This window comes from Mesoplodon mirus, assembly GCF_964341445.2.
Source record: "Mesoplodon mirus genome assembly, chromosome: 19".
Lineage (NCBI taxonomy): Eukaryota > Metazoa > Chordata > Mammalia > Artiodactyla > Ziphiidae > Mesoplodon > Mesoplodon mirus.
Window position 1 is genome coordinate 12,929,794 of NC_138995.1, and position 25,092 is coordinate 12,954,885.

Below are 25,092 nucleotides of genomic sequence, written 5' to 3' on the forward strand. Positions count from 1 at the left end.
ATCCATTAATAAGACCAGCGAGAGTGAGGAAGAGAATTTCCATTTGCCATTTGTGATTTGTGAGTGTAGCAGAATGTACAAAATGCATTCTCTGTTGATAGACTCTTGGAAAGAACTTAGAGCATTTAATAACCAAACAACGGCACAAACTGTTTCAGATAATGCCCTGAGAATGCAGCAGGACTTGAACTTGTCCAAATAAGAGAATTTAGGGCTATAACTAGCATGATTAAAATTAGCCTCAGGCTGCAGCCTGAATGTAGATTTGTTTGATCGGTGTGGTCTTTTGGAAATTGGACATCAGATCCTCAAAAGATGGTGATCCCTAGGAACTGGGAGACCTGGGAAATGGAAGGCAGTAAAATGTGCTGGAAATCTCAGATTAAATGGGAACTGGGCATCTCAATGACAAGAATGTGACCGTGGATTCAACAGAGGTGGTGTTTGAATATTACCAATTGCCATTCGACTTTGAGGAGGAGTCCATGCCCTTTGGGAAGGCATGGATGGTGTGTGTATGTGTGTATATGTGTGTGTATGTGTGTGTGTATGTGTGTGTGTGTGTGAGAGAGAGAGAGGGAGGGAGGGAGGGAGGGAGGGAGGGAGGGAGAGAGAGAGAGAGAGAGAGAGAGAGAGAGAGAGAGAGAGAGAGAGAGAGAGAGAGAGAGAAAGATGTCCCAGGTTAGAATGTGTGTAGCCTTGGTCTCAGGGGGAGCAGACAACTGCTGCCCTATTGTGGAAGGTGAATGTGAGATTTGAATGAGAATTAGAAGGGGGTTAAAGTATCCACTGTAGAGAACTGCCAGCTGGGGACTGCCTGGGCCATGGGAAGAGGAAGACCCACAGGTGTCTACCTGCCTGTCTTCTCTAACCTGAGCTGGCTTTGCTGGCAGAACTGAATCTGTGTTTTCTCTCACAGGCAACTGCAATGTCTGTGGACTGTCTGGGGCAGCATGCAGTGCTTTCCGGGTAAGTGAGTTTACAGAGTTCGTCTGCCACGATTTCTGGGAACAAATTGCAAATCAAGAGGTTTCTGGGAAATTGGAAAATACTTTTTTATTTAAGGATTACGGTCATAGGGTTTAGTTCTGCTGTCCTAGTGACCTCAGTGGTAGTTGTGGGGATTATTTGCAGTTTATTTTTTTCTCTGCCCTAACAGGTGAGCAATAAAATACCTTTGAAAGGTTAGTGACTGGTAGTTTGGTCTTGAAATTGCCATTTTCTGTTTAGTGCATGGACTCTTCAGAAGGATGCTGTCTGGTACAGTCTAACAGGTAGTTAGTTCCTAGGATGGAGAGGATCTGGGTTACAGTTTGGCCATTGATTATGAGCCTCTGGACATTTATTCAGTTGGCCTCCCTGGACTTCGGTTTTCTCATGAAGCAATTCGATTTCATCATGAAGAAGTTGAACTACATAATTTCTGTAGTGTCTTCTGGTTCAAAATTAAGATTCTGGCAATTAAGGTCCCTGCATTTGCTAATCATCCTAAAATTGTACCAGTATGATAACATTTAATGGTCAGAGTCGGTTTCCTTTCATGTTGCTCTAGATTACTACCTCTCAGATTTAGCTATATGTTCATTAACTTAGTTGTTTATGAACCCATTTATAAAATGAAGTGTTTCCTATTAACTTCATTATTTTATTTTGAAATCATGTTTTAAATTACTTTTAAATAACACCATAGCAAACATTAATTCCAAAGGATATACCATGGAAAGTGAGTTTCCCTCCTACCTCTGACTCCACTCCCCAGAGACAGTTATCGATACCATTTTCCTGTGTCACCCTGAATGCGTAGATAGGAAAAATTGATGTGTCTCTTTTCTGCCCCTGCCAAACTCACTCTTTTAAAAAATAGCTTTATCGAGATATAATTCACATACCATGCAATTCACCCCTTCTTAAAAAAATTTTATTTATTTTATTTATTTTTGGCTGCATTGGGTCTTCGTTGCTGTGAGTGGGGTTTGTCTAGTTGTGGAGAGCAGGGGCTGCTCTTCATTGCGGTGCGCGGGCTTCTCACTGTGGTGGCTTCTCTTGTTGCAGAGCACGGGCTCTAGGTGTGCGGGCTTCAGTAGTTGTGGCACGTGGGCTCAGTAGTTGTGGCTCGCGGGCTCTAGAGCGCAGGCTCAGTAGTTGTGGTGCACAGGCTTAGTTGCTCCGCGGCATGTGGGATCTTCCCGGACCAGGGCTCAAACCCATGTCCCCTGCATTGGCAGACAGACACAGACACTGTGCCACCAGGGAAGCCCCAATTCACCCATTTAAATGTACAAGTCAGTGGTTTTTTGGTACTTGTTATTAATTTCCTAGTCAGTTTTTAAACCTCTTTTTTTTTTTTTAAATCAAGGAAATGCCTATACATAGTTTGAAAAGTCAAGTAACATTACAAGGCTTATATTGTCAGTCAGCAGAATCCCACCTCACCTTTTTTTTTAAAATTAATTTATTTATTTGTTTTTTTAATTTTTGGCTGTGTTGGGCCTTCGTTGCCGTGCATGGGCTTTCCCTAGTTGAGGCAATCAGGGGCTACTCTTCCTTGGGGTGCACAGGCTTCTCATTGTCGTGGCTTCGCTTGTTGCACAGCATGGGCTCTAGCGCGCAGGCTCAGTAGTTGTGGCTCATGGGCTTAGTTGCTCCACAGCATATGGGTCTTAATGGGCCAGCGATCGAACCCGTGTCCCCTGCATTGGCAGGTGGATTCTCAATCACTGCACCACCAGGGAAGCCCCCCACCTCACCTTTTTCCGCACCCTGATGTCACTCACCAGAGGCAACCAGTTAAGACTCTTCAGCTATTTATTTTGGATTGCCTCTATTTTTCCAAGTGGTATACTACATACACTGCTGTATCTTGATTTATCCATCATAGATATTCAAATTGACTTCTTACAGTAGATGATGAGTATTTAGCACTTTTACTTCGGTTGTGAGTCCCTTATGTATATATACCTGGCCTTCCCCCTCCTTCCAATGTAGTCATATAACAATTGTTGGGTTAAATCAGTATTTGGGGTTCTTTTTCTCAGAGTTATTGTCAAGAGGTCCTATGCCATTCTGATTCTGGACTCTGTATGTGACCTATTTTTTCTCTTTGGAGAAATCCTATCTTTGTCCCTAGTGTTATCTTTACCTCTTGTGTGTGTGAAATTTTCACTGTGACCGCTTTGGTATGTGTCTTTTTTCATTCATTGTGCTGGGCACTTAGGGGGACCCTCCTCCCCTTTTTGACATTATTACCTGTTTTATCTAAACAAATAGAAAAATAACATATACTTGGCATTATGTAGCCATATTAACAACCCATAAAATACTTTCAGGTGCCCTGGAATAACTGTATCTCAAACGTTAGATTTCTCAGTATTGACTGATATGGATATTGTCATTTGTAGCATTCTAGGAGAGAACGGGATTATATAACTGGAAATCATGCAAGTGTTCTTGTTCTAATGTGTTCTTAGACATGCATACGTCCATATTATTTTTCAACATGATCTTGAAGTTCACCATTTCATTTTCTTATATTGAACTTTAAAATATGTGTAGTAAGGTGTATGCTTAAGTGAACAGCTCAAATAAATTTACAAATATGTACACCCATATGGTCACCATTCAAATTAAAATAACGACTAATTTTTAGCATGTGGCAGGGCTCTTTCAGTCTGGAAATCTGTGTCTTTTAGTTTGGAGAAATTTTCCTGCATTACGTCTTTGATAGTTTTCCTCATTCTTTGTGGAGCTCCTCTTAGTGTACATTGGATATCCTGTATGGATTCTCTTCTGAACTTTTGGTCTTTTTGTCTTTCTGTTTTGCATTCTGGGAGTTTTCTTCAGCTTTAACTTCCAACCCTTCTGTCAGGTTTTTAAATTTCAACTATAACTCTAGTTTCCAAGAGCTCTTGTTCTCTGTTCTTTAAATTGTCTCCTTTCATGTCTCTGAGGATATTAATTCTAGGTTTTCTCCTTTCCTCTGTGCCGCCCATTTCCTTTTTTTCCTTTTGGCTGTGTTGGTCTCTGTCTTTTAAGTTTCCTGCTGTGACTGATGCTCACGGGCTCTCTGTGAATATTAAAGAGTGAGTGGAATCTCTGTTTACGTGTGCAGTGGTGGGACCCACTGCAGGGAGATCAGGTGGGAACCAGGCCCTGTTGTTGGAGGGTGCCCAGATGTCATCCTCTCCAGGGCTTTGTTGTTGTTGTTTTGTTCGCTTTCGTTCTTTCTTGGGCTGCTCACTTCCTCCTGAGAAGAATCCGCTTGTCATTAGTCACCATCTGAAGACTAAAAGCCATGTGTTGTGAGTTCTGAGCAGGGGAAGAGGCCTGAGGGTCTCACCCTCCACTTCCTGCCCTGTTTTGAGCACAGCAGCTCTCGCTCACCCCCTGCTGTGCCTCTTGTCCCAGGCCCAGGGCTCCTCTGAGGTAGTTTCTCTTCCTCTGCAGCTCCTGCGGGCCTGGATTCCACAGTGTGAACCAGCTCGCTCTGCAGGCACTTGGGTGCTGGTTGTCTTTCCTCTAGATCAGTTACCATTTTTCTGTCGGCCTTCCGTTTCCTCTCTCATTTTCTTTGTGGGTTTCCGCCTTTTATGTTTTCACTCTTATTCTAGTGGGTCTTCAGTGGGGGATGAAGACAAACATGTTATGTCCAATCAGGCATGTTTATCCTGAAGTGCCCACCTCCTGCTGTTCTGCATTTGCCCTGTACTGTCTCTGATTTCCCCTGTTGAAAAACACGCCATATATATAGTGCTTGGCCTTTGCCCTGTTTTCATTCTAATGGGAAATGCCGGCCTGCCTGCCATAGGATCAGATGATTCCTTAGGAAGAGGTCAGAGTTTCTAGGTCTTTGTACTATGCCAACTTTCTCAGAAGCCCCAGAAATTCTCTGAATTTGTGTCTTACCTGTGCTTCCCTTCTCTCTTAATCCATCCCTCCTAGGGTTTCTGCTAGAGTTCTACATGCCATTTTTATTTCCACTTCCTGTCTGTTCTGAGCAGGGACAGTTAATCTTTTTTTTTTTTTTTTTTTTTTTTTTCTTTTTGCGGTATGCGGGCCTCTCACTGTTGTGGCCTCTCCCGTTGCGGAGCACAGGCTCCGGACGCGCAGGCCCAGCGGCCATGGCTCACGGGCCCAGCCGCTCCGCGGCATATGGGATCCTCCCAGACCGGGGCACGAACCCGCATCCCCTGCATCGGCAGGCGGACTCTCAACCACTGCGCCACCAGGGAGGCCCGGGACAGTTAATCTTTTTCTTCATTATCGAGCCCACCTGTCCTTGCCGACTCCCGGGGGCTTGGAGTGCTCCCCAACAAAGAACTGCTGATGGCTGCTGAAGAGGTTGATACACATACCAAGGATTTTTTTCTTAAAACAGAAGGAAAATAGGTGAACAAAGGACATCACCGTTTTCAGATCCTTTATATTGATTGGCACCTTGAACATTATTGGCACTTATTATTATTTTCATTATTATTATTTTTTGGTTATTGTTTCCCCTTCTGATAGTGTTAATTTAGTTCCCATCACCAAGTAGTCAACTTGCACGGGAATTTGAGATTTTCTCAAATTATTTGGCTAAGTGATAAGCGAGGTGTTTAATTTTACACACGTTTATTGCATGCAAAGCACTGTGCCTAGTGATGAGGGACATACAAAGATATTCAAGACATGGTCCATACCCCAAACACTCAGTCGGTTTGGGACAGGAACCTTTACGTTAGCAGTTCTGCTACAGAGATGAGTGCTGTACTGTAGTCCAAATGCAGACTGTGTCATGGGAGTCGTGTGGAAGCAGCTATGATCCTAACTGGGGCATTGGAAAAGCCTGGGAGAGGGCTGGGTGGGGCTGAATCTGGTGGAGGAGGTCAGACTTCCATGGATATGGGAGGGAGGACCATCTCTAGAGACAGATCTCACAGGGAGTATGGCTCCCGCTTGCCCAGCAGCCACGAGTTACTCTTGTCACTTGTATGCCTTTCAGAGTGGATAAATGTCATGTACATCTGGGGATTTTTTGAGCACTGCTTGCGAACCGTATGTTATTCCAAATGTGCTTTTCTATCTTAGTGCTAATGCTGTTCTGTTTTCATAATGTTGATGTTGTTTTCCTAGCCGCCGATTCCTATACATCGTCAGTCTAGATGCCCCCTTCGAAGGTCACCGAAAGATCTCACGCCAGAGCAAGTGGGACATTGGAGCCGTGCAGTGGAATCCTCATGACAGCTTCGCACACTATTTTGCAGCCTCGGTGAGCTCATTCAAGGAGTACAGGAAAAAGCTTTTATTTTTTTTTATAAATTTATTTATTTATTTATGGCTGTGTTGGGTCTTCATTGCTGCGCGCAGGCTTTCTCTAGTTTTGGCGAGCGGGAGCCACTCTTTGTTGCGGTGCGCGGGCTTCTCATTGTGGTGGCTTCTCTTGTTGCGGAGCATGGGCCGTAGGTGCGCGGGCTTCAGTAGTTGCGGCGCATGGGCTCAGCAGTTGTGGCTTACGAGCTCTAGAGAGCAGGCTCAGTAGTTGTGGCGCACGGGCTTAGTTGCTCCGTGGCATATGGGATCTTGCTGGACCAGGGCTCGAACCCATGTCTCCTGCATTGGCAGGTGGATTCTTAACCACTGCGCCACCAGGGAAGCCTGGAAAAGTCTTTTAAATGTGAGATCTAGGCTGGTAGGTCTGTGTTCTACGTAGAGAAGAGAACATAATCGACATTTCTCAGGTGGCAAAGAGGGGTTGCATGGTTCGAAAAGGAAGATGGAGGCAATTACAGATTTAAATGTATATGAAAAGAATTGGGGTACCATCGGTAATTCTAAGAATTGAATCCAGATTTGGAAAGGGAAACAGGTAGATACCTCTATGTCTATGTGTGGGAAGAAAGAACCTGTTTTCTGCATGAATGTAACTAGCCAGTGACTGAAAGAGTTTCTAAGGAAGGACCTGGTGAGCTGGTCTGGGGGCGACAGTCATTGCTTTCAGAGGGATCAGAAGATTCCATACACCCTTCCACTCAAAGGAAGGGATTCTTTTTTGATTGAATCCTGTTTATATGTGAATTCTTCCAGGGAAAAGATGCATATGTTTCATTAGGCTTTTCAAGGGGTTCACAACTGAAAAAATATCTGGACTTAGATCATCTCTGGTATCCCTTGCCTGATTCTTTATCAGTGTTCTGTTCTCCTAGGACAATTAGAGACCTAAACCTCTGGCTCCTTTTGCACTGGGCCGGGAGGGCAGTATTTGAAGGAGCCCTTCTCATCCTCCAGGGAATATGACCATTTGCAGTGCTGTCTGGGTCTGTTCTTACCGGGAATGACAGTCTGTGAGAGGAAAGCATCTCACAAAAGAAAGAAGAACACTGCTCTCAGCTTTAGAAGGAACAAAAAGCCGCTGTTCCCCGTCATTTCCAAAATAGAATCTGACTGTCTGCCTTTAACCAGGGACAATGACTAAAGTGGACCTGATTCCTGGGACTGTAGACAGGTCAGGCCAGATCATTCTTCGTGGTGGGGGCTGTCCTGTGCTTTGTAGGAAATTAGCAGCATCCCTGGCCTCTCCCTCACTAGATGCCAGTAGCATCCTCCCCCACCCCCATCGTGACAGCCAAAAATATCTCTAGGCATTGTCAGGTGTCCCCTGGGAAGCAAAGTCTCCCCTGATTGGGAACCACAGATTTAGGCTGACTCTTCAGTACTAGGCCCAAGTGGATTAATACTGCATGTGTTTGGGAGTGTCAAGAAAGAGCCTTATGTATTTATTTTTTTCAGACAATCATTTAAAGTGAACAATTCAGTATCATTTACTACATTCACAGTGTTATGTAACTGCCACCTTTATCTAGTTCCCAAACATTTCCATCACTCCAAAGGAAACCCCCTTACCATTAAGCAGTAATTCCCCCACCCCCAGCCCCTGGCCACCGCCAGTCTGTGTTCCATCTCTGGATTTAACTATTCTGGATATTTCATATAAATGCGGTCATACCATACATGACCTTTTGTGTCTGGCTTCTTTATCCACGTCAGAGCATGTATCAGTACTTTACTCCTTTTTTATGGCTGAATAATATTCCATCATAGGGATACACCACATTTTGTCTGTTCATCCACTGATGGACATTTGGGCTGGCTATTATAAATAGTGCCGATAAGAACATGTACGTGCATGTACTTTTTTAAAAAAAAAATAAATAAATTTATTTATTTATTTAATTTATTTTGGCCGCGTTGGGTCTTCATTGCTGCGCACAGGCTTTCTCTAGTTGCAGCGAGCAGGGGCTACTCTTTGTTGCAGTGTGCGGGCTTCTCATTGTGGTGGCTTCTCTTTTTGTGGAGCACCGGCTCTAGGTGCGCAGGCTTCAGTAGTTGTGGCTCGCAAGCTCTAGAGCACAGGTTCAGTAGTTGTGGCGCACAGGCTTAGTTGTTCTGCGGCATGTGGGATCTTCCCGGGCTAGGGCTCACACCTGTGTCCCCTGAACTGGCAGGTGGATTCTTATTAGCCACTGTGCCACCAGGGAAGCCCTGTACATGTACTTTTTTGGGTACTCATTTTCACTTCTTTTGGGTATATTCCTAGGAGTGATTGAAAGGCCATGTGGTAAGTCTGTGTTTTACTTTTTGAGGAACCATCAAACTGTTTTCTGCAATGCACAAGACCGTTTTGCAGTCCCATCAGCAGTGCATCAGCATTGCATAGCAATGCACAATCCAGCCTCACCAAAATTTATTTCCTGTTTTTGTTTTGGTAATTTAAAAATTCTAGCCATCTTAGTGGGTATAAAGTGGTATCTCACTGTGGTTTTGATTTGCATTTCCCTAGTGACTAATGATGTTGAACGTCCCTTCATGTGCTGGCTGCCATTTGTATATCATTTTTTGGAGATATGTTTATTCAAGTCCTTTGCTGATTTTTGAATTGGGTTGTTTGTCTTTTTGCTGTTGAGTTATAAGAGTTCTTTATGTATTCCTGATACTAGACCCTTATCAGTGACATGAGTTGCAAATATTTTCTCCAATTCTGTAGATTGTCTTTACTTTCTTGATAATGTCTTTTGATATGTAAAAGTTTTAATTTTGATGAAGTTCAATTTACTGATTTTTTTTTTTTTCCCTTCATTGCTCTTGGTTGGAAGGCAAGCATTTTCAGGAGAAAGAGCTTTGGAGTAAGGCAAATCTGAGGTCAAGTCCCAGTTTCAACACTCACTGTTTTATCATGAGCACCCATCCAACTTTTGGAGCCTCAGTTGCCACACCTATGATGTGGGTGATGACACCCAGTGTGCAGTGTGATGGGAAAGAGCAGAGGGCAGGTTTCTTAAGGTTCCTAGTGCATAAACTGGCACTAGCAGACCCTGGAAATGGCTAGGAATGTTATTATAAGATAAGGGGGGGGGCTTCCCTGGTGGCGCAGTGGTTGAGAGTCCGCCTGCCGATGCAGGGGACATGGGTTCGTGCCCCGGTCCGGGAAGATCCCACATGCCGCGGAGCGGCTGGGCCCGTGAGCCATGGCCGCTGAGCCTGCGCGTCCGGAGCCTGTGCTCTGCAACGGGAGAGGCCACAGCAGTGAGAGGCCCGCGTACCGCAAAATAAAAAAAGATTAGGGGGGCTTTTCTTTACACTCCTATTCCCATTGGAAGCTATTTTGAATCCTTACCTTTTGACAGGAAGCTTACCTATTTAGAATTGGAAACTGGCATTTCTGGATAAAAATCTCAGAGCTGTATACAACTGTCTGTCTCTGAGCTAAAATGAAAATCCATCATATATATATATATATTAATTCAGAAATTATTAAATAGCCTACTAATAGTAATTAGTCTATTAGTAATCTTTATCCATTTTCAGTGTGTTTCATGAACTCATGATATTTAGGGAGCATTTGCTGGCTTGTTTCTTTAAGAGAAATGTAATTTGATTGAAGCTTTGTTTTTCTTCCTTTTCCTTATTGTAATTTTGGTTTCTTCTGGCCCATTTTCCTTGTGTCTTTCTGCTTAACCCTTAAAGAAGTTCATATTTCAAGGAGTCTTCTATAATTTTGCCTTCTAGGACACCCTTTTAGTGGTGATTCTGTTTTCTTTCTCATGCATGTGTTTTTTCAAAGTGTGGTAGGTGGACTCCAGGCATTTGATGGTGGGAAGGGTGAGCTGAGAGCATGGAGTGTGGTAGCAGCTGGGGAGATGGGTGTGTGACCCTTAGGGCAGGAACGTCATTCCTCTGATGGTTGGGGGCAGCTCCATAACCCATAGCTCACGTGCTCACGAGTGTGTCTGTAGCCTTAGTTCAGCTGTAACTGTTCAAGATGGGTTTCCCCTTGTCTCTTTTCAGAGCAACCAACGGGTCGACCTTTATAAGTGGAAAGACGGCAGTGGGGAAATTGGCACGACCTTGCAAGGCCACACTCGTGTCATCAGGTAGGCACAGCCCTCCACTGCTCCCTGGCCTGTCTCACTTTGTCACAGTCCCTCGGGAAGTGAAACAAAGACATCATCCCCCTCCAGGCTTGACCCTCTGTGTTGCATTGGCCCCAGGTGGCTGCTGCGTCCTTAGCAGTCCTGAAGTGATGGTCTTTGCAGCGAGGAACAGCCGGTGTTTAGGAGCCAGCATCCCTGTAGCTGTTAACCCCGATCCCAGGAGACACTTAGGTACAGCCTGGTCCAGAATAAAGGGTTAGAGCTGTTTGCTGCAGGAGGGAGATGAACTTACGCCCACAGAATCCCCCAGCCCACGGCCGGCAGTGCCCTGGAGCACACAGACCTTGGGGGCCAGCCCTTTGCTCTCTGTCCAGCCACAGTGGGGCACCACGTGGAGCTCCTGCATTATAGTCCGTTACCCACATGCCCAGTTGCTTCCCACTCGTGGCCTTCCAGCTGGCTTCTGGAATGTTCCTGGATCCATCCTTTCCTTGGGTCACTGTTTCTGGGTGGGGAAAACTTCTTGTGAGAAGTAGCGGCAGGAAGTGTGGGAGTGGTGAAGCTGACGTGGGAGGTGATGGGAGAGGCCAGAACCCCCGGCCTGTGTTAACTGTTCGTGTAGCAAGTGCCTTTCAAGGAGTGAGGACGTGGGTGGGGAGGACCAGAGCCCTGCTTGCCCTCCTTGAAAGCTGTGTGGCAACACGGCAGTTTGCCAGTGCTTTAAAGATGTTGAGTTTACTCAAGGTACCTGTGGTTGAGTCTGATTTAAAAAACGATGTCAACAATCACGTGGGTTTTTTTTCTTTGTTTTGTCTTAGTTTGCGCACATGCATGTATGTGCGCTTTTGTGTGTGTATGTGTTTTAAATTGAAATGCTCTGTTTCTTTTGGTTTGGGGGAGCAGGTGGTAACCAGGGAAGGACCTGAAAGTTTCCTTCAGACCTTGGTTAAGTCTTCTTTCCCAAAGAACTTTGGAGATTCCCAGCCTAACCATGTTCAGGGGCCCAGTAACAGTGACTTTCTAAAGCCACTAGAAATGAAATCTGCGAATGCTTTGGAAATGGACTCTGAATTTTTTCTCTTCGTTGTTGTCCTGTTTATTCCTTGTGTTTCCAGTGACTTGGACTGGGCAGTGTTTGAGCCAGATCTCCTGGTCACCAGCTCTGTGGACACCTACATCTACATTTGGGATATCAAGTAAGAACCGTTAAGAGGCATAACCCCTTGGCTGTGGGATGATCTGGGACCTTTGTTTTAGAGACCGGATATCTTAATCTGGTTTTCCCTAGATGCAGACAGACCCTGAGACGAGGAGACCTTGCAGATACGTTGCTTAGGAGGGGACAGAACTGCTGGTGGGGGTGGGAAGAGAGACAGGGTCGGGAAGGCCACACAGAGAGGGCACCTCATCTACTTGGGTACCACCGTGAACAGGTGGAGCTTGGTCTTACTGGGAACACTAGGGGCTGGTGTACCACTCCCTCCTCAGAGGTGTTCCCCTCCGAGGGCTGAGGAAGCGGGGGCGCCATCCACTGTCAGTCATTGGTTGAAGGCTGTCCCCGGGGGCCTCAGCTCCCTGGCACTTCAGGCCCGTCACAGAGGTTTGCAAAACGGGTTTCAGCAGCCAGGGAAATCCTGTTGTCAGAGAACCACAGATTCTGGCATTTGGAAGTCAGGCTGGAGTTTCCTGAAGCGGCAGGGGACGGTGGGGGCATTCTGATGTGAACAGACACACACGTGCTGCAGCGAGCAGTGCTCCAGGACAGCTGCTTTGCTCTTGGTGACGCTTCACTTCCCCTCTGGAAAGGGGGCTGAGAGCCACCTCGTAGAGCAACTCTCCGAGGAGCAAAGAGCGGAGGAGCGCCCAGCCCAGGGCCTGGCGTGTCCTAAGTTCTTAATAAACATCCATTCCCGTTTCTCTTTGTCAAGCAGATTCCTTTCCCCATAACCGTTAACTAGAGGGCCTGTGGCCTGTGGAGTCCCCAGGACAGGACACCCTCTCCCCAGCCAGGCCACTCTGCTCCCAAATGGCAGTTACTTTGTGGTGCTTTACACTGAAAGGTAAACTGTGGGCAGAGGACAAGCCAGGGATTGAGGTTTGACTGGCCAGACAGACCAAGGAAAGGGATCCTCAGGGAGTAAGGATGCGCACAGCTGACTTCACCTGCATCCCATGCAGGTTAGCGCTTCCAAGGTGACAGGTCTAAGGGCAGCGCCAGAGGAGGGAGAAGGAGCAGAAAATCCAGGGGAAGTGGAAGAGAGGGGCTCTTAACGAGCAAACAGCCTCCTGGGAGCTCTGGGGCAAGGGTCCCTCATTTACATGAAACAGTTGTTTTCATAATTTAAAGACTGAAAGACACTTGAACTGACTTGCCTTCTCAGGTCTTCTGAACAGTAAGCCAGGGCTGCAGATTTGCCTTGTCTGGCCCTCCTAGCCCTAGGGGGCTGCCCAGTTCTGTCATTTTGACCATTCGTGGTGAACGGCTGAGTCTCCCATTGTATCCAGGAGTAGTTTAAAAAAAAATAAAAAAGCCACAAAGCAAAATTTACCGTCTTAATCTTTTTTTTTTTTTTTTTTTTTTTTTTTTCTTTTTTTTTTCTGTACGCGGGCCTCTCACTGTTGTGGCCTCTCCCGTTGCAGAGCACAGGCTCCGTATGCGCAGGCTCAGCGGCCATGGCTCACGGGCACAGCCGCTCCGCGGCATGTGGGATCCTCCCGGACCGGGGCACGAACCCGTCTCCCCTGCATCAGCAGGCGGACTCTCAACCACTGCGCCACCAGGGAAGCCCCCGTCTTAATCATTTTTAAGTGTGCAGTTCAGTAGTGTTAAGTATATTCACATTGTTGTGCAACAGAGCTCTAGAACTTTTCCATCCTGCAGAACTGAAAATCTGTACCCGTTAACCAACTCCCCGTTTCCCCCTCCTTTCAGTCCCTGCAGCCACCACTCTACTTTCTGTCTCTATGAATTTGACGACTCTAGGTACCACGTGTTAAGTGGAATCATACAGTGTTTGTCCTTTTGTGACTGACTTACGTCACTTAGTATAATGTCCTCAGGGGGCATCCATGTTGTAGCACATGACAGAATTGCTTTCCTTTTTAAGGTCTAATCACAATCCATTGTATGTAAAGACAATAGGGTATTTATCTGTTCATCAGTCGTGGACCCTTAGGTTGCTTCTACCTCTTGGCTGTTGGGAACATCCAGAGTAGTTTTCCAGTCCACCTTGGCAATGCTGTTGGTTCTTGCAGAATTACGCCTCCACGACTGTCCCGTTGTTCCACAGGAGAAATGACACCAGGAAGGGGTTCCTTTGGCTCCCTCCACCCCCGCATCAGAGTCACCCAGGCCACGCCAGGTCGTGTAATTTGTTCTCTGTGGATACAACTGTATAATTGGAAATTCAGACTTAGCCTCAGCTGAAGAGGCTGAGAAAGTTCATCTCCCTGGAGGGAGACAGGCTTCTCTTTACACTACTTTTTAAGGCCCTCACATTCCCACTGAAGTCCAAGAACCCACTGAAAGGAAAGTGAAGAAATGCGAGCAGCGGGAGAAAGGCACCAGGTGGATGGGGGCAGGTGAACGGGCATTTGACTTCTGACTCTTATGTTTCAGAGATACACGGAAGCCGACCGTTGCGCTGTCTGCTGTAGGTGAGTGGACGCCCCCCGCCCCCCCTGGCGGCCTGCATTCCCTTCCTTCCACTGCTTCGCTCCCACTGACCCTCCGTCCCCCATGCCCCGGGCTCTGTCCACGGTCGTGTGGACCTGTAAGGTCCACATCACAGGGCCCTGCTCCCGCTCCTCTCAGAAGTTAGAGTCAGGACTGTAGAATGTGGTCAGGAACTTATTTCAGAATTCAACGGCAGGAGCCACATTGGTTTGTTTTTAAACTTTTTCTTGTGGAAACTTTCAAAAGTGTATAAAACTAGAAGAGGATGAATCGCCTTGTGTTCGTCATCCAGCTTGAACATTGTCGGCGACCAGACAATCTTCTTTCCTCTTTCACCCACTAGCGCACCCACCCCTACCCCTATCCCCTTTGGGATTATTTTGAAGCAAATCCCAGGTGTCATATCATTTCATTAACAAATATTTCAGTAAGTATTTTAATAAGAGAAGAATCCTTTAAAAAAAAAACGTAACCACAATACCATTAGCATACCTAAAAATATTAACAGTAGTTCTTTAATGTCGTCAAATATTTAAGCAATATTCGGATTTCCCCAGTAGTCTCAGTAGTTGTTTTGTTTTTTTGTTCTCTTTTTACAAATTATTTGAAACAGAATCCAAATAAAGTCAGTATTTATAAGTGGTTGATATATTTCTCATCTCTTTCAGCTGGTAGGTTTCTCCTCCCTTCCCTTTTTTGCTTTGTTTGTTTTTCCTTCCCTGCAAGTTTCTTTACTGAAGAAACTGCCGTTCTGGCATAGTCTAGATTATAGTGATTGTGTCCCCGTGGTATCATTTATGGGCACAAGGGGCCTACTGAAACTTTGAAATTACTTTCTGAGCTACCTGTTTTCATCACTCTGTTGGAATTTGACTACTTTTGCAATTCTGCATTGGGGCTGTTACAGAGTATTCCCACCACTTCCTGAGAGTTGAACTTGGGCATAGAACTGGTATACCTTGCCCACCGTGATGAAGCCCAATCATCAGTATTCTATTTTGGCATCCTTGGTCAAAACAGATCATATTATCTGTCTCTTAAATCCTGCTTTTTTGTATCTTCTTGCGTCATTTGAATTCACATTTGGTGTTTGCTCCAAAATGATCACGTGATTCTTCTTTTTATCCCCCTGCACCCCGACACCTCATCATTTGAAGTCATTAAACATCATGACTGTATTAAGCGGTTGGTTGGTTCTGTGAGGTTAGGGACCACGTCTGCCTTGTTCGGGGCTGCAGACCAGGGTCCGCCTAAGCACGTGTCCTGTGGAGATGCTCTGGGCGTGTTTGTTCCATGGATGTGGGACTCAGGCACCTGTGTCTCCTGTGCTGAGTGCTTAACAGTTGTGCTGATGCTTCCCTCACAACCTGTGCACACACACTTGTAGGCACTTATGATCTGAGGCATAGAATGGCCCACAGACGTGGTTGCAGAGGACACTGAGCTGAAAGAAAGGACTAATGGTCTGTGAATGCCTGTCATCCATCCCTGACTTCGTTATTTCTACTTGCAGGTTTCTAAGTTAGATGGCTTATAGAGGACCTCTAAAAAGAAAGATCATTCTAATTGCTTTCTCTTGGGGGTCTTTCTGAAAAAACAGAGGTGGAAGACTTCTTTCTTTTTTGCGCCTCAGTGAGGTCTCAGTGGTGGCAGAGCTCTCGTTCCCTGAGAGGTGCAGCCCGGGTGCTGCGGCTCCCCAGAGCCTGTGGTCCTCATCGCTCTGTGAGCACATTGTTTATACCTTGGGGTAGGGAGGCAGTAAGCATGTCCGTGTGTGCTCCAGAGCGTCCTCTGTGTCTGAGAACTCTTATGGTCTGGGAGGTCTGTGTTTGACCCGGGTGTCACAGTCCTAGTAAAGCACGTTGAATTAGGGGGTTCCCAGAATTTTTTGGGAGGCTTCGTGTTCTGATGGACCACCTACTGGGAAAGGCATATTTTCTTGGAACTCGTTTTTCTTTTCTTTTTCCTTTTCTTCCGGTTTTATTGAGATATAATTGACATACGGCACTGTATAAGTTTGTGTACAGCATAATGATTTGACTTACGTACATGATGAAATGACGACCACAGTAAATTGAGTGAACATCCATCATCTCATTTAGACACAACATTAAAGACATAGAGAAAAATTTTTTTCCTGTGTTGTTGAATTCTTCGGTAACTCTCACGTGGAGATGGAGCAGTCTTTTTTTTTTTTTTTTTTTAATTTATTTTTGGCTGCATTGGGTCTTTGTTGCTGCGCGCAGGCTTTCTCTAGTTGCAGTGAGCGGGGGCTACTCTTCGTTGCTGTGTGCAGTCTTCTCATTGCGGTGGCTTCCAGGCGTGCGGGCTTCAGTAGTTGTGGCTCGCGGGCTCTAGAGTGCAGGCTCAGTAGTTGTGGCACATGGGCCCAGTTGTTCCGTGGCACGTGGGATCTTCCCGGACTGGGCCTTGAACCCGTGTCCCCTGCATTGGCAGGTGGATTCTTAACCACTGTGCCACCAGGGAAGTCACTGGAGCAGTCTTTTCTTACGCAGTTTCTTCTCTAGCTGATATCATTTCTCGCAAAGAAACTGGGTCTCCTAAGTAACACACTGCCGTCCTCCAACTTCAGGGGTCTCCATCATTCGTTCTTAGGTGACTTAAGGTGCCCTGTGTCTCAAGGGGAAAAAAACACAACAAGCAAACAAATACCCTCACCAAAACCAAGCAAGGATAAAGTCTGGGCCTTACTCTATTTCCTGTTAGGCTCTAAGTCCTTGTTTTCCGTCTCATACTCTGCAGATTCTTGGGTCAGGTTGCTCTCCAAAGTCCTGGATCCACTGTGGTGTCCCCAAGGAATAAACGCCCACCCAAAGGGAGAGGGTGTCAAAGCAGAAATGTCATGTGTTGTCTGAGCAAAGAACAAGAAGTGGCAGGAGAGTCATCGTGTGACTCTGGTTTAACATAATCAACGTGATTATTTTAAGAGTCAGCTGGAAGTGCTGCTATGTCCCAGTTTTCCACCTGTCTCAGCCCCTTCTGGCATCTTCCAGGATGCCTCCTCTCTTACGTAGCTCTTCTGTCCCCATTGTTGTTACCTCTGTGTTCTGGCAGAGGACTGAGTTCACACGGTGCCAGGAGTGTTGCCTTTCCCTGTCTCCACGCAGGGCCCCGTGTAACCGCTCGCTGATGGGGAGGTGAGAGTGGGGGTGGGTGCACATAACTTTCTGAGGGCAGAATTGGGTCACACTGGGGCTCTTTCTTCAGCTGAGCCTCATCTGGAGGCTGTGTTTTTCCAAGACTCTCCCTCCCCCAGAAACGAAACCAAAAAAACCAGTGTGGGAAGGAGCAGGCTTTGAGCTGAGGCTCTTCTGATTGGGAGCGCGAGCTTGGTGTCCGAGAGGATGAAGGGCCAGGTTGTGTGATGTGTCAGTTACCAGCCAACAGAGCCGGGCTGAGCCGCTGCTCTGTAAGAAACTGTATTTCCCTGCTGATTCTGCTCGGAGGTAACCTGAAGTGTTTTTTTTTCTCCTTAGTGAGATTATTTCCTCAATTAGGTGACTCTGATCCTGTTCCCATGTGTTAATTCATTTATTCTTTGGCTTCATTTTCTCCTTAATGGTGGAGCTGATGCAGTCATAGAAGCTTGAAGAGTTCTGTTCTTACTCATCCGGAACTCATTATCAAGCTCCCCTGGATAAGCTCCGCTCTGGTACTGAAGGCGTTGAGAGCAACAGCTTTCCTCCCCTGATTTTTCTTTGCAGCGGGTGCCTCACAGGTCAAATGGAATAAAAAAAACGCTAATTGCCTTGCCACCAGTCATGACGGGGATGTACGGATATGGGACAAGCGGGTAAGTAAGCTTTTTCCCCTCTGAGAGGATATGAAGAGGATGTTGTGAATAGCAGGACTTGTCTTGAGAGACCAGGGTACCCTGTGCAGCGTGGTTAATTGCCATGTTAAGATCCTAGTACCAGATGACATTTGCTTCCCGATCAAACTGGTGTTGATGGAAGATAAGGGAGTGAGACATTATGATCAGTGGTTAAGAAAATGAACTTGGGGAATTCCCTGGTGGTCCAGCAGTTAAGACTCTGAGCTTGCACTGCAGGGGACACAGGTTCAATCCCTGGTCAGGGAACTAAGATCCCGCAAGCTGCGTGCTGCGGCCAAAAAAAAAAAGAAAATGAACTTGGCCTAACCTAAGCTAGCGTCCCATTTTGCTGCCTCCTGATTATGATATCAGGTGAGCCACAAACTTTTCCAAGCCTCAGTTTCCTTTTCTTTAGAATAAAGATGATAATAGTGTGTGTGTCCCCGAGGGGGTCAAGCCTGGGGGACCAGACACTATTCTAGAATGGTCAGCAGGCTTCTTATTCCTGCCCCGGATTGCAAAGTGAAAACTCATTGTTCTAGGACATGTACCATCTAGAATTAAATCACTGAGGCAGGATACTTGGTATGCTCAAATCTTCCCTTGGAAGTCTAGCTGTGCCGTCAGCCTCAAATGAGCCTGCAGAGCGTACGTTCTCCCTGCATTAGCCCATGGACCTGAGAGGCATGAAGGAGTTGCAGGGTTCTGGGCTGCTACTGTAATGGCAAGTCTGGAAGTTTGACATGTTGGCATCAGTGAGAACAGTGATTCGGGGAAAGGGCCTCTTCCATAACTAACTGCCAGACGATTGGGTAAGAATGCAGAGAGTAGTTGACTTCTGTAAGATCTGGGGTGTAAATTCTGCTTCCTGCTCTGTGAAATCTGCCTTTGTGGGGAGGACCTACTGTTAGTTTTCCTGGAACTTCTTCAGGAGCTGTCCCAACTGGGATGCTGACTGTAAAGTCTCAGCCTTGCTTCCGGCTGCCCTGCTCCCTTCCCCTTCCAGCAGGGAATAAAGTCATACAGGTGGAGAGGAGAGGGAAGTGAAGCAGAGACTGGGAGGCTGCTGGATTGGGTGCCAAGACCTGCTGGGAAAGCGGTGTGCCGGCCGAAGCCCTCGCTTTAGGTGGCTCTTAGGTGACAAGGTGATTTCATAAGGAAAGGATGGATGGTGCATCTTCTATATGTTAGTTTTATCTCTGTCCCTTTAGTCCAGTCTGGTAATAGTCATTCTTCATCCCTCTTTATTTCTTCAATGGGCAATTGGTTTTATTCATATTTGTCACTGGTATAGCATTTAAATATAGTAAATGGTTTAACTAAAATGTTTGGTTAGTTTGTAGTACTTGTGTATTTGCTTTAGACTGTTTTCAGAGCCATAGGCAAAATAAACAATTGGGTATTTAGCCATGAACTCGGTCAGGACCTGTTTTCCAAAACAGTAGCTGTGTTCCTTATCTTGTAGAAATATACTGCTGAACTGTTTCTTTCTAGCCATCTGGTTGGTTTACTCATAACCCAGACTTCCCTTAGCGAGCCTTTTGTCTATTTTGTTTAAAGAGCTTTAACTTTTTCTTGGCTATTAATACTTAGGACTTCTGTTCATGTGGATTGTAAAACTTGTTGGTTGTAATTTCACTTCTCTGGAACTTTCTAGTATCAAAGCGGGACTATTGGCAGCAAGCATCACAGGCTTAAAAAAGTGCAGTATCAGTGGTAATGTTGGATTTTCACTCAAATTCGTGAATGACTAGTAATACTAATATTTCTAAGTGTTTATTATGCACAGGCATTGTTCTAAGAACTTTATGTGTATTGATTCATTTCTCTTTATAACTAACCTTTAAAGTAGGTAATATCATTACCCCATTCTACAGCTGAGTAAACTGAGGCACAGTTTGTTGCCAGGATTTAAATTCAGGGAGGCTGGTTCTGGAGATTGCACTCTTAACCTCATAGACCAGTGCTGATTACAGAAAGTAATACATGCTCTTTGTTGAAAATATAAAAGAGAAAATAAAAATCATTCACAGTCCTGCCCCAGAGACAAATGCTAACATTTTGGTGTTTTCCTTTCTTACGCTTTTTTTTAAAACATGGTTTATCATGTCATATGCATAGTTATGCATACTTTTTTCATTTAACATTACAACAAATGCATTTCCCCTGTGTTATAAGCTCTTTCTAAGTATAACTTGTAGTGGCTACATCCTATTGTATCCGATAGCTGTACAATAATTGGTTCTAACATTTACTTATTCCCCACTTATTATTCATGTTGTTTCTGGTTTTCTAGGTGTTCCAAATAACACCAAGATGAACATCTTTGGTACCTAAAGCTTTTTGTGAATTTAGGATATTCCCTTAAGAAAGGGAGAATTTTAAGTCTGTTGATAAAAATTGTCCAGTTTTTTTCCCGAACAGGTTATACTATTTTATATGTACACCACCGGTGAGAAATGCAGCCTCACTGCATTGAATATCATTTACGAGTATCTTCTAACTTGATTGTAGTGAGAAATGCAGCCTCACTGCATTGAATATCATTTACGAGTATCTTCTAACTTGATTGCTAAAAACAGTCTTTTAATGTTTTAATGTGTGAATATATTTCTGAGGTTTCCTTCTGAATTTGTTTTATATATGCTTATTAATCATATATTGTTTTCTTTTGTGATGTGTGTTCATTCTCTTTTTGAGGTCTTAGGGCTTGATCATTTTAAGCTTGGTGGTTTTCCGATACAGAGAACAAACTAGTGGTTACCAGTGGGAGAGGGAAGTGGGGAGGGGCACTACAGGGGTAGGGGATTATGCGGGACAAACTATTATGTACAAAATAAGCAACAATGTTGTGTTACATTGTACAACACGGGAAATAAAGCCAATATTTTATAATAACTATAAATGGAGTATAACCTTTAAAAATTGTGAATCACTGTATTGTACACCTGTAACATATAATAGTGTACATCAACTATACTTTAATTAGAAAAAAAAAAGATTAGTGGTTTTACCCCCAGGATTGGGGTTGGGTCTGTGTAGATGTCAGAGCCCCTCTTTGTGGGTGATTGTGAGGAAGGGGAGCAGGAATTGCAGACCACGTACCAAAGGAGAGAAGCATCCACTACCTTGTGTCCTTCATTAAGGCCGTACCTGGAGCCAGAGCGGAAGTAGATTAGGCTCACAGGCCCGTATTCAGAGCATGCGTGAAGGAGAGCTGGAGAAGTCTTCTGTCGTTTGTTTTCAACAAAACAAAGCGGAGGGCTTCCCTGGTGGCGCAGTGGTTGAGAGTCCGCCTGCCGATGCAGGGGACGCGGGTTCGTGCCCCGGGCCGGGAAGATCCCACATGCCGCGGAGCGGCTGGGCCCGTGAGCCATGGCCGCTGAGCCTGCGCGTCTGGAGCCTGTGCTCCGCAATGGGAGAGGCCACAACAGTGAGAGGCCCACGTACCGCAAAAAAAAACCCAACAAAGCAGAGTTTCTTAAGAATAGAGATGGTCTCTGGGAGTTTTTTGTTGTTGTTTTGGCTGCGCAGTGCGGCATGCAGGATCTTAGTGTCCCGACCAGGGATCAAACCTGTGCCCCCCTCCAGTGGAAGCGCGGAGCCCTAACCACTGGACTGCCAGGGAATTCCTCTGGGAGTATTTTTGTATTCCCACTTGGCACCCAGCAGACTGTTACATGGTGGACACTCTGAGTTCCTTCTGAAGTGACAACTCTCATTGCTGATCCTGTTGCAGAAACCCAGCACAGCAGTGGAGTATCTCGCAGCCCACCTCTCCAAAATCCACGGCCTGGACTGGCACCCAGACAGCGAGCACATTCTTGCTACCTCCAGTCAAGACAACTCTGTCAAGGTGAGCGGCACCCTCAGGGCAGTTGGGGGAGCGTGTTTGGGAGGCATCAGGGGTGTGTCAGCACTTTCTTCAGAAGGAAATTTGCAGTAGGTTAGCATGGCACGTGTTTCAGGGGTGCATGTGCTTTTTGGGGAGCTGGGCAAGTACACCTGGTTACGGGGTCCAGCGGGAGTGATGTAGTGGCACGTATCTGATACGGCTCCTGGCATTTGTTCAGAGGCTTTTCTTCTTTCCCTTTGTGAAAGGAAGTCAGAGACAAAAACATCTAGAAAGGAAAAGAAGTTGACTTGCCAAGAAGTTGTCAGGAAGCCCCATTTCAGGACTGGCTGATCAAAATAAAAACACAACAGATAAACAAATAAAGGAGAAAAGCCCACATGGTCGTTCAAGTTACCAAGTTTACCATTAGTCTGGGGTGGAAAAAGAGCAATTTTCTCACGTGATTATCACATCTGCACAAGTTAGGACGTCTTCGATCATCAGCATTTCACAAGTAGAGATGGAGTTGTTTTATTAGAGATTCTCTAATTTACAGGAGATGCTCAAGGATTTATGTATGTCGGTGACCCTATTATTTTTGGTTTCTCTCAGTGTTTCTTGTTTGTTTATCCTCTCTGACTGTGGGATGTGATATGCACCCTTGTTCAAAAGGATGCAGGGCACAGAGTTAGCCGTGCCCCACAGTTCCTGCATATGATCAGGTCTCTGCCTGGAAGGACAGAGATTTGACCGCATAAATTTGCTTAGCAACTTTAGGATTCAGCTTCAGCAATTTAATGCTTTGTTTTATTTACACAGGCATGTACGTCTTTTTGGTATGGTTAGCAAGGCTAGAATCGTACACTCAGGCTTAAAATCTAACTTCTCTCTGGAGGTTTGTAAATCCCCTGGGGTTGTAATTTATTCTTATGTGCCAACAGTGGTTTTTCTGTTTGTTTGTTTGTTTTGGATTTAAGTGTTTGTCCCCATACCCCATAAGCTTGTTTCCCAACTTCAGGAACCAGAAATCATCCGATTCACCTCCTTCTCTTTCTTTGAGGTCCCCAAGTTTGTCAATATTCACTGACAACTTTACTACCCTTGAGACTCGGATTCCATAGGTAATAAAGCAGATAACAGGCCAGTTTCCACATGTGAAACACAGTCCTTATTCCTTACTAGTGGGCTTAGCTTATGAATTAAATGAGATTTTTGGCATGGTATTTGATTTATTCCACTATATCCTGGTAGGAAGACAGTTTTTATTGAACATATACAAATAACATAATTGTAAAAAGTGAAGCAATTTAGAGGCACTTATAATAGTCAACCATTGTTTTTAGTAATTGGTTGATAAGGCTCAATGCATGCCATTTTTCCTATATAATCATTTTCTTTAGTTTATCTGATAATTTATTAGCTTATAATTTATAACAATAATGTTTATTCTATTTGTCTTTTGTGAACTCTAAGGGGTCTGCTGGAACAAGATACCGTTGAATGAGTTTCACTTCACTTTGTAGATTGTAAACTGTAAAACTGTTGAATTGAGGGTTAGAGCTAGATCAAGAAGAAAGAAAAGGATTTTTCTTCTATGGCCATTAAAAATAGAACATGAACTATAATGAAATTAGTTCATGTCAGTTTGGATAACCAATTGTTTTTTTCCTTATCTTGGGGTAAGCAGGCTATTTTACAAAATTGCCATCTTCCAGACTGAGTCCTGGAAATCCAGACCCAGCCTCTTTGTCCATTCTGACATGTTCATGGTATAAGGGGAGCCATATTGAGAAACCTGTACCCAGAGGCTGTTCCCTGTGATGTCAGCAGTCAGGAACCTGGTTCCTGACCGAGGCTCTTCTGACATTTCTTGAGAAAAATTTCTTTTTGATCCCTAGCTTGGAGCAGAGGCCTTTGGCAATGGTAAGAGGAAAGCAGAAGTTACCTATGGATAGGAGGCAGCATGGCTCTGGTTAACTTATTATAATAACCAACTTTATCACATTGAAACAGACCGAAGTCCTCCATTTAGCTATAACATAATCATTTCATAAGACCCCATCAATGATGGCCTTGAGAATAAGAGCTTTTTATGAACAGTAAGGACTTTTTCCAGGGTCCTCTATTTATCCCATAAATTATCTGACATAACTGTCACCAATTGATGAGCATATTTAAATCTAGAAGCAAAATCTTTTTTTAAAGGATTAATTTTATTAGTAGTTATGCCAGTCTTTGTAAATGAACGCGAATATACTTTTGTCCAACCTGAAAAGTAAACTATTGCTGAAGTGCATTCAGAGTAATAATATTTTGCTTGTATATAATCAACCCAGGGAGGTTGAACTTCTCTTTTATTTGCTAGTTTTTCGCATAGGGTGGACCTGGTAACAGGAAAGCATTTACAAAGTGTTGGGCTAATTGAAAATATGGAGAATGCCAAGCATACCTAATTATTTCTAGTTTTCCTTCTTTTATAAGTTAAGGGAGCAAGTCATAGTTTACCCCGTGGCCGTCTGGGAAACCCAAAAGCAGTTTAGATGGAAATGACATCTTAACAATTTTATTATGTTGAATATGGGACTTGAATTCGGCAAAAAAGAATTGTCAGAAGAAACAAGAATTGCCTCATGCTATACCTATATAGTTCCACCCTCCCCAGCCCCTACCTTCTGGCAACCACTGATCTGTTCTCCATCACCGTAGTTTTGTCTTTATGAGAATGTCATTTAAATGGAATCATGCAGAATGTAACTTTTTGAGGTTGGTTTCTTTCACTCAGCATAATGCCTTTAAGATTCCCCCCAAGTCGTTTTAAGAATCAGTAGTTCATAAACTTTTTATTGCTGAGTAGTAATCCACCATATGGATATACTACAATTTATTATCTCTTGACCTGTGGAAGGACATTTGGGCTGTTTCCAGTTTTTGGTCATTGTGAATAGAGCTGCTGTAAACATTCGTGTATTGATTTTTTTCTGTGAACAGAACTTTTCAGTTTTCTAGGACCAACATATAAGAATGGGATTGCTGGGTCACATGGTGGGTGTGTGTTTAACTTTTTAAGAAACTGCCAAACTGTTCTCTGGAGTGGCTCCTCTCACCTTTTTGTTTTTGTTGTTGTTTTTTTTTGTCCGTGCTGTGTGACATGCGGGATCTTAGTTCCCCAACCAGGGAATGAACCCGTGCCCCATCCAGTGGACCACCAGGGGAGTCCCCTCCTGTCACCTGGTTTTTTTTTTGTTTGTTTGTTTGTTTGTTTTTTGCGGTACGCGGGCCTCTCACTGTTGTGGCCTCTCCCGTTGCGGAGCACAGGCTCCGGACGCACAGGCTCAGCGGC

At 44.9% G+C, this 25,092-nt stretch overlaps 1 protein-coding gene across 3 annotated transcripts in view; it reads left to right on the forward strand.

Annotated features, from left to right (window-relative positions):
- The window catches only part of WDR59 (WD repeat domain 59), an 89,434-nt gene that overhangs the window by 12,684 nt on the left and 51,658 nt on the right, over positions 1-25,092 (forward strand). For all 3 annotated transcript variants that reach the window (XM_082606960.1, XM_082606961.1, XM_082606962.1), the window contains exons 2-8: positions 920-969; positions 6,112-6,247; positions 10,321-10,406; positions 11,522-11,602; positions 14,026-14,063; positions 17,808-17,896; positions 21,657-21,773. In XM_082606960.1, coding sequence (XP_082463086.1) covers positions 920-969; positions 6,112-6,247; positions 10,321-10,406; positions 11,522-11,602; positions 14,026-14,063; positions 17,808-17,896; positions 21,657-21,773 — 597 coding nt within the window. The remainder of the gene's footprint in view (positions 1-919; positions 970-6,111; positions 6,248-10,320; positions 10,407-11,521; positions 11,603-14,025; positions 14,064-17,807; positions 17,897-21,656; positions 21,774-25,092) is intronic.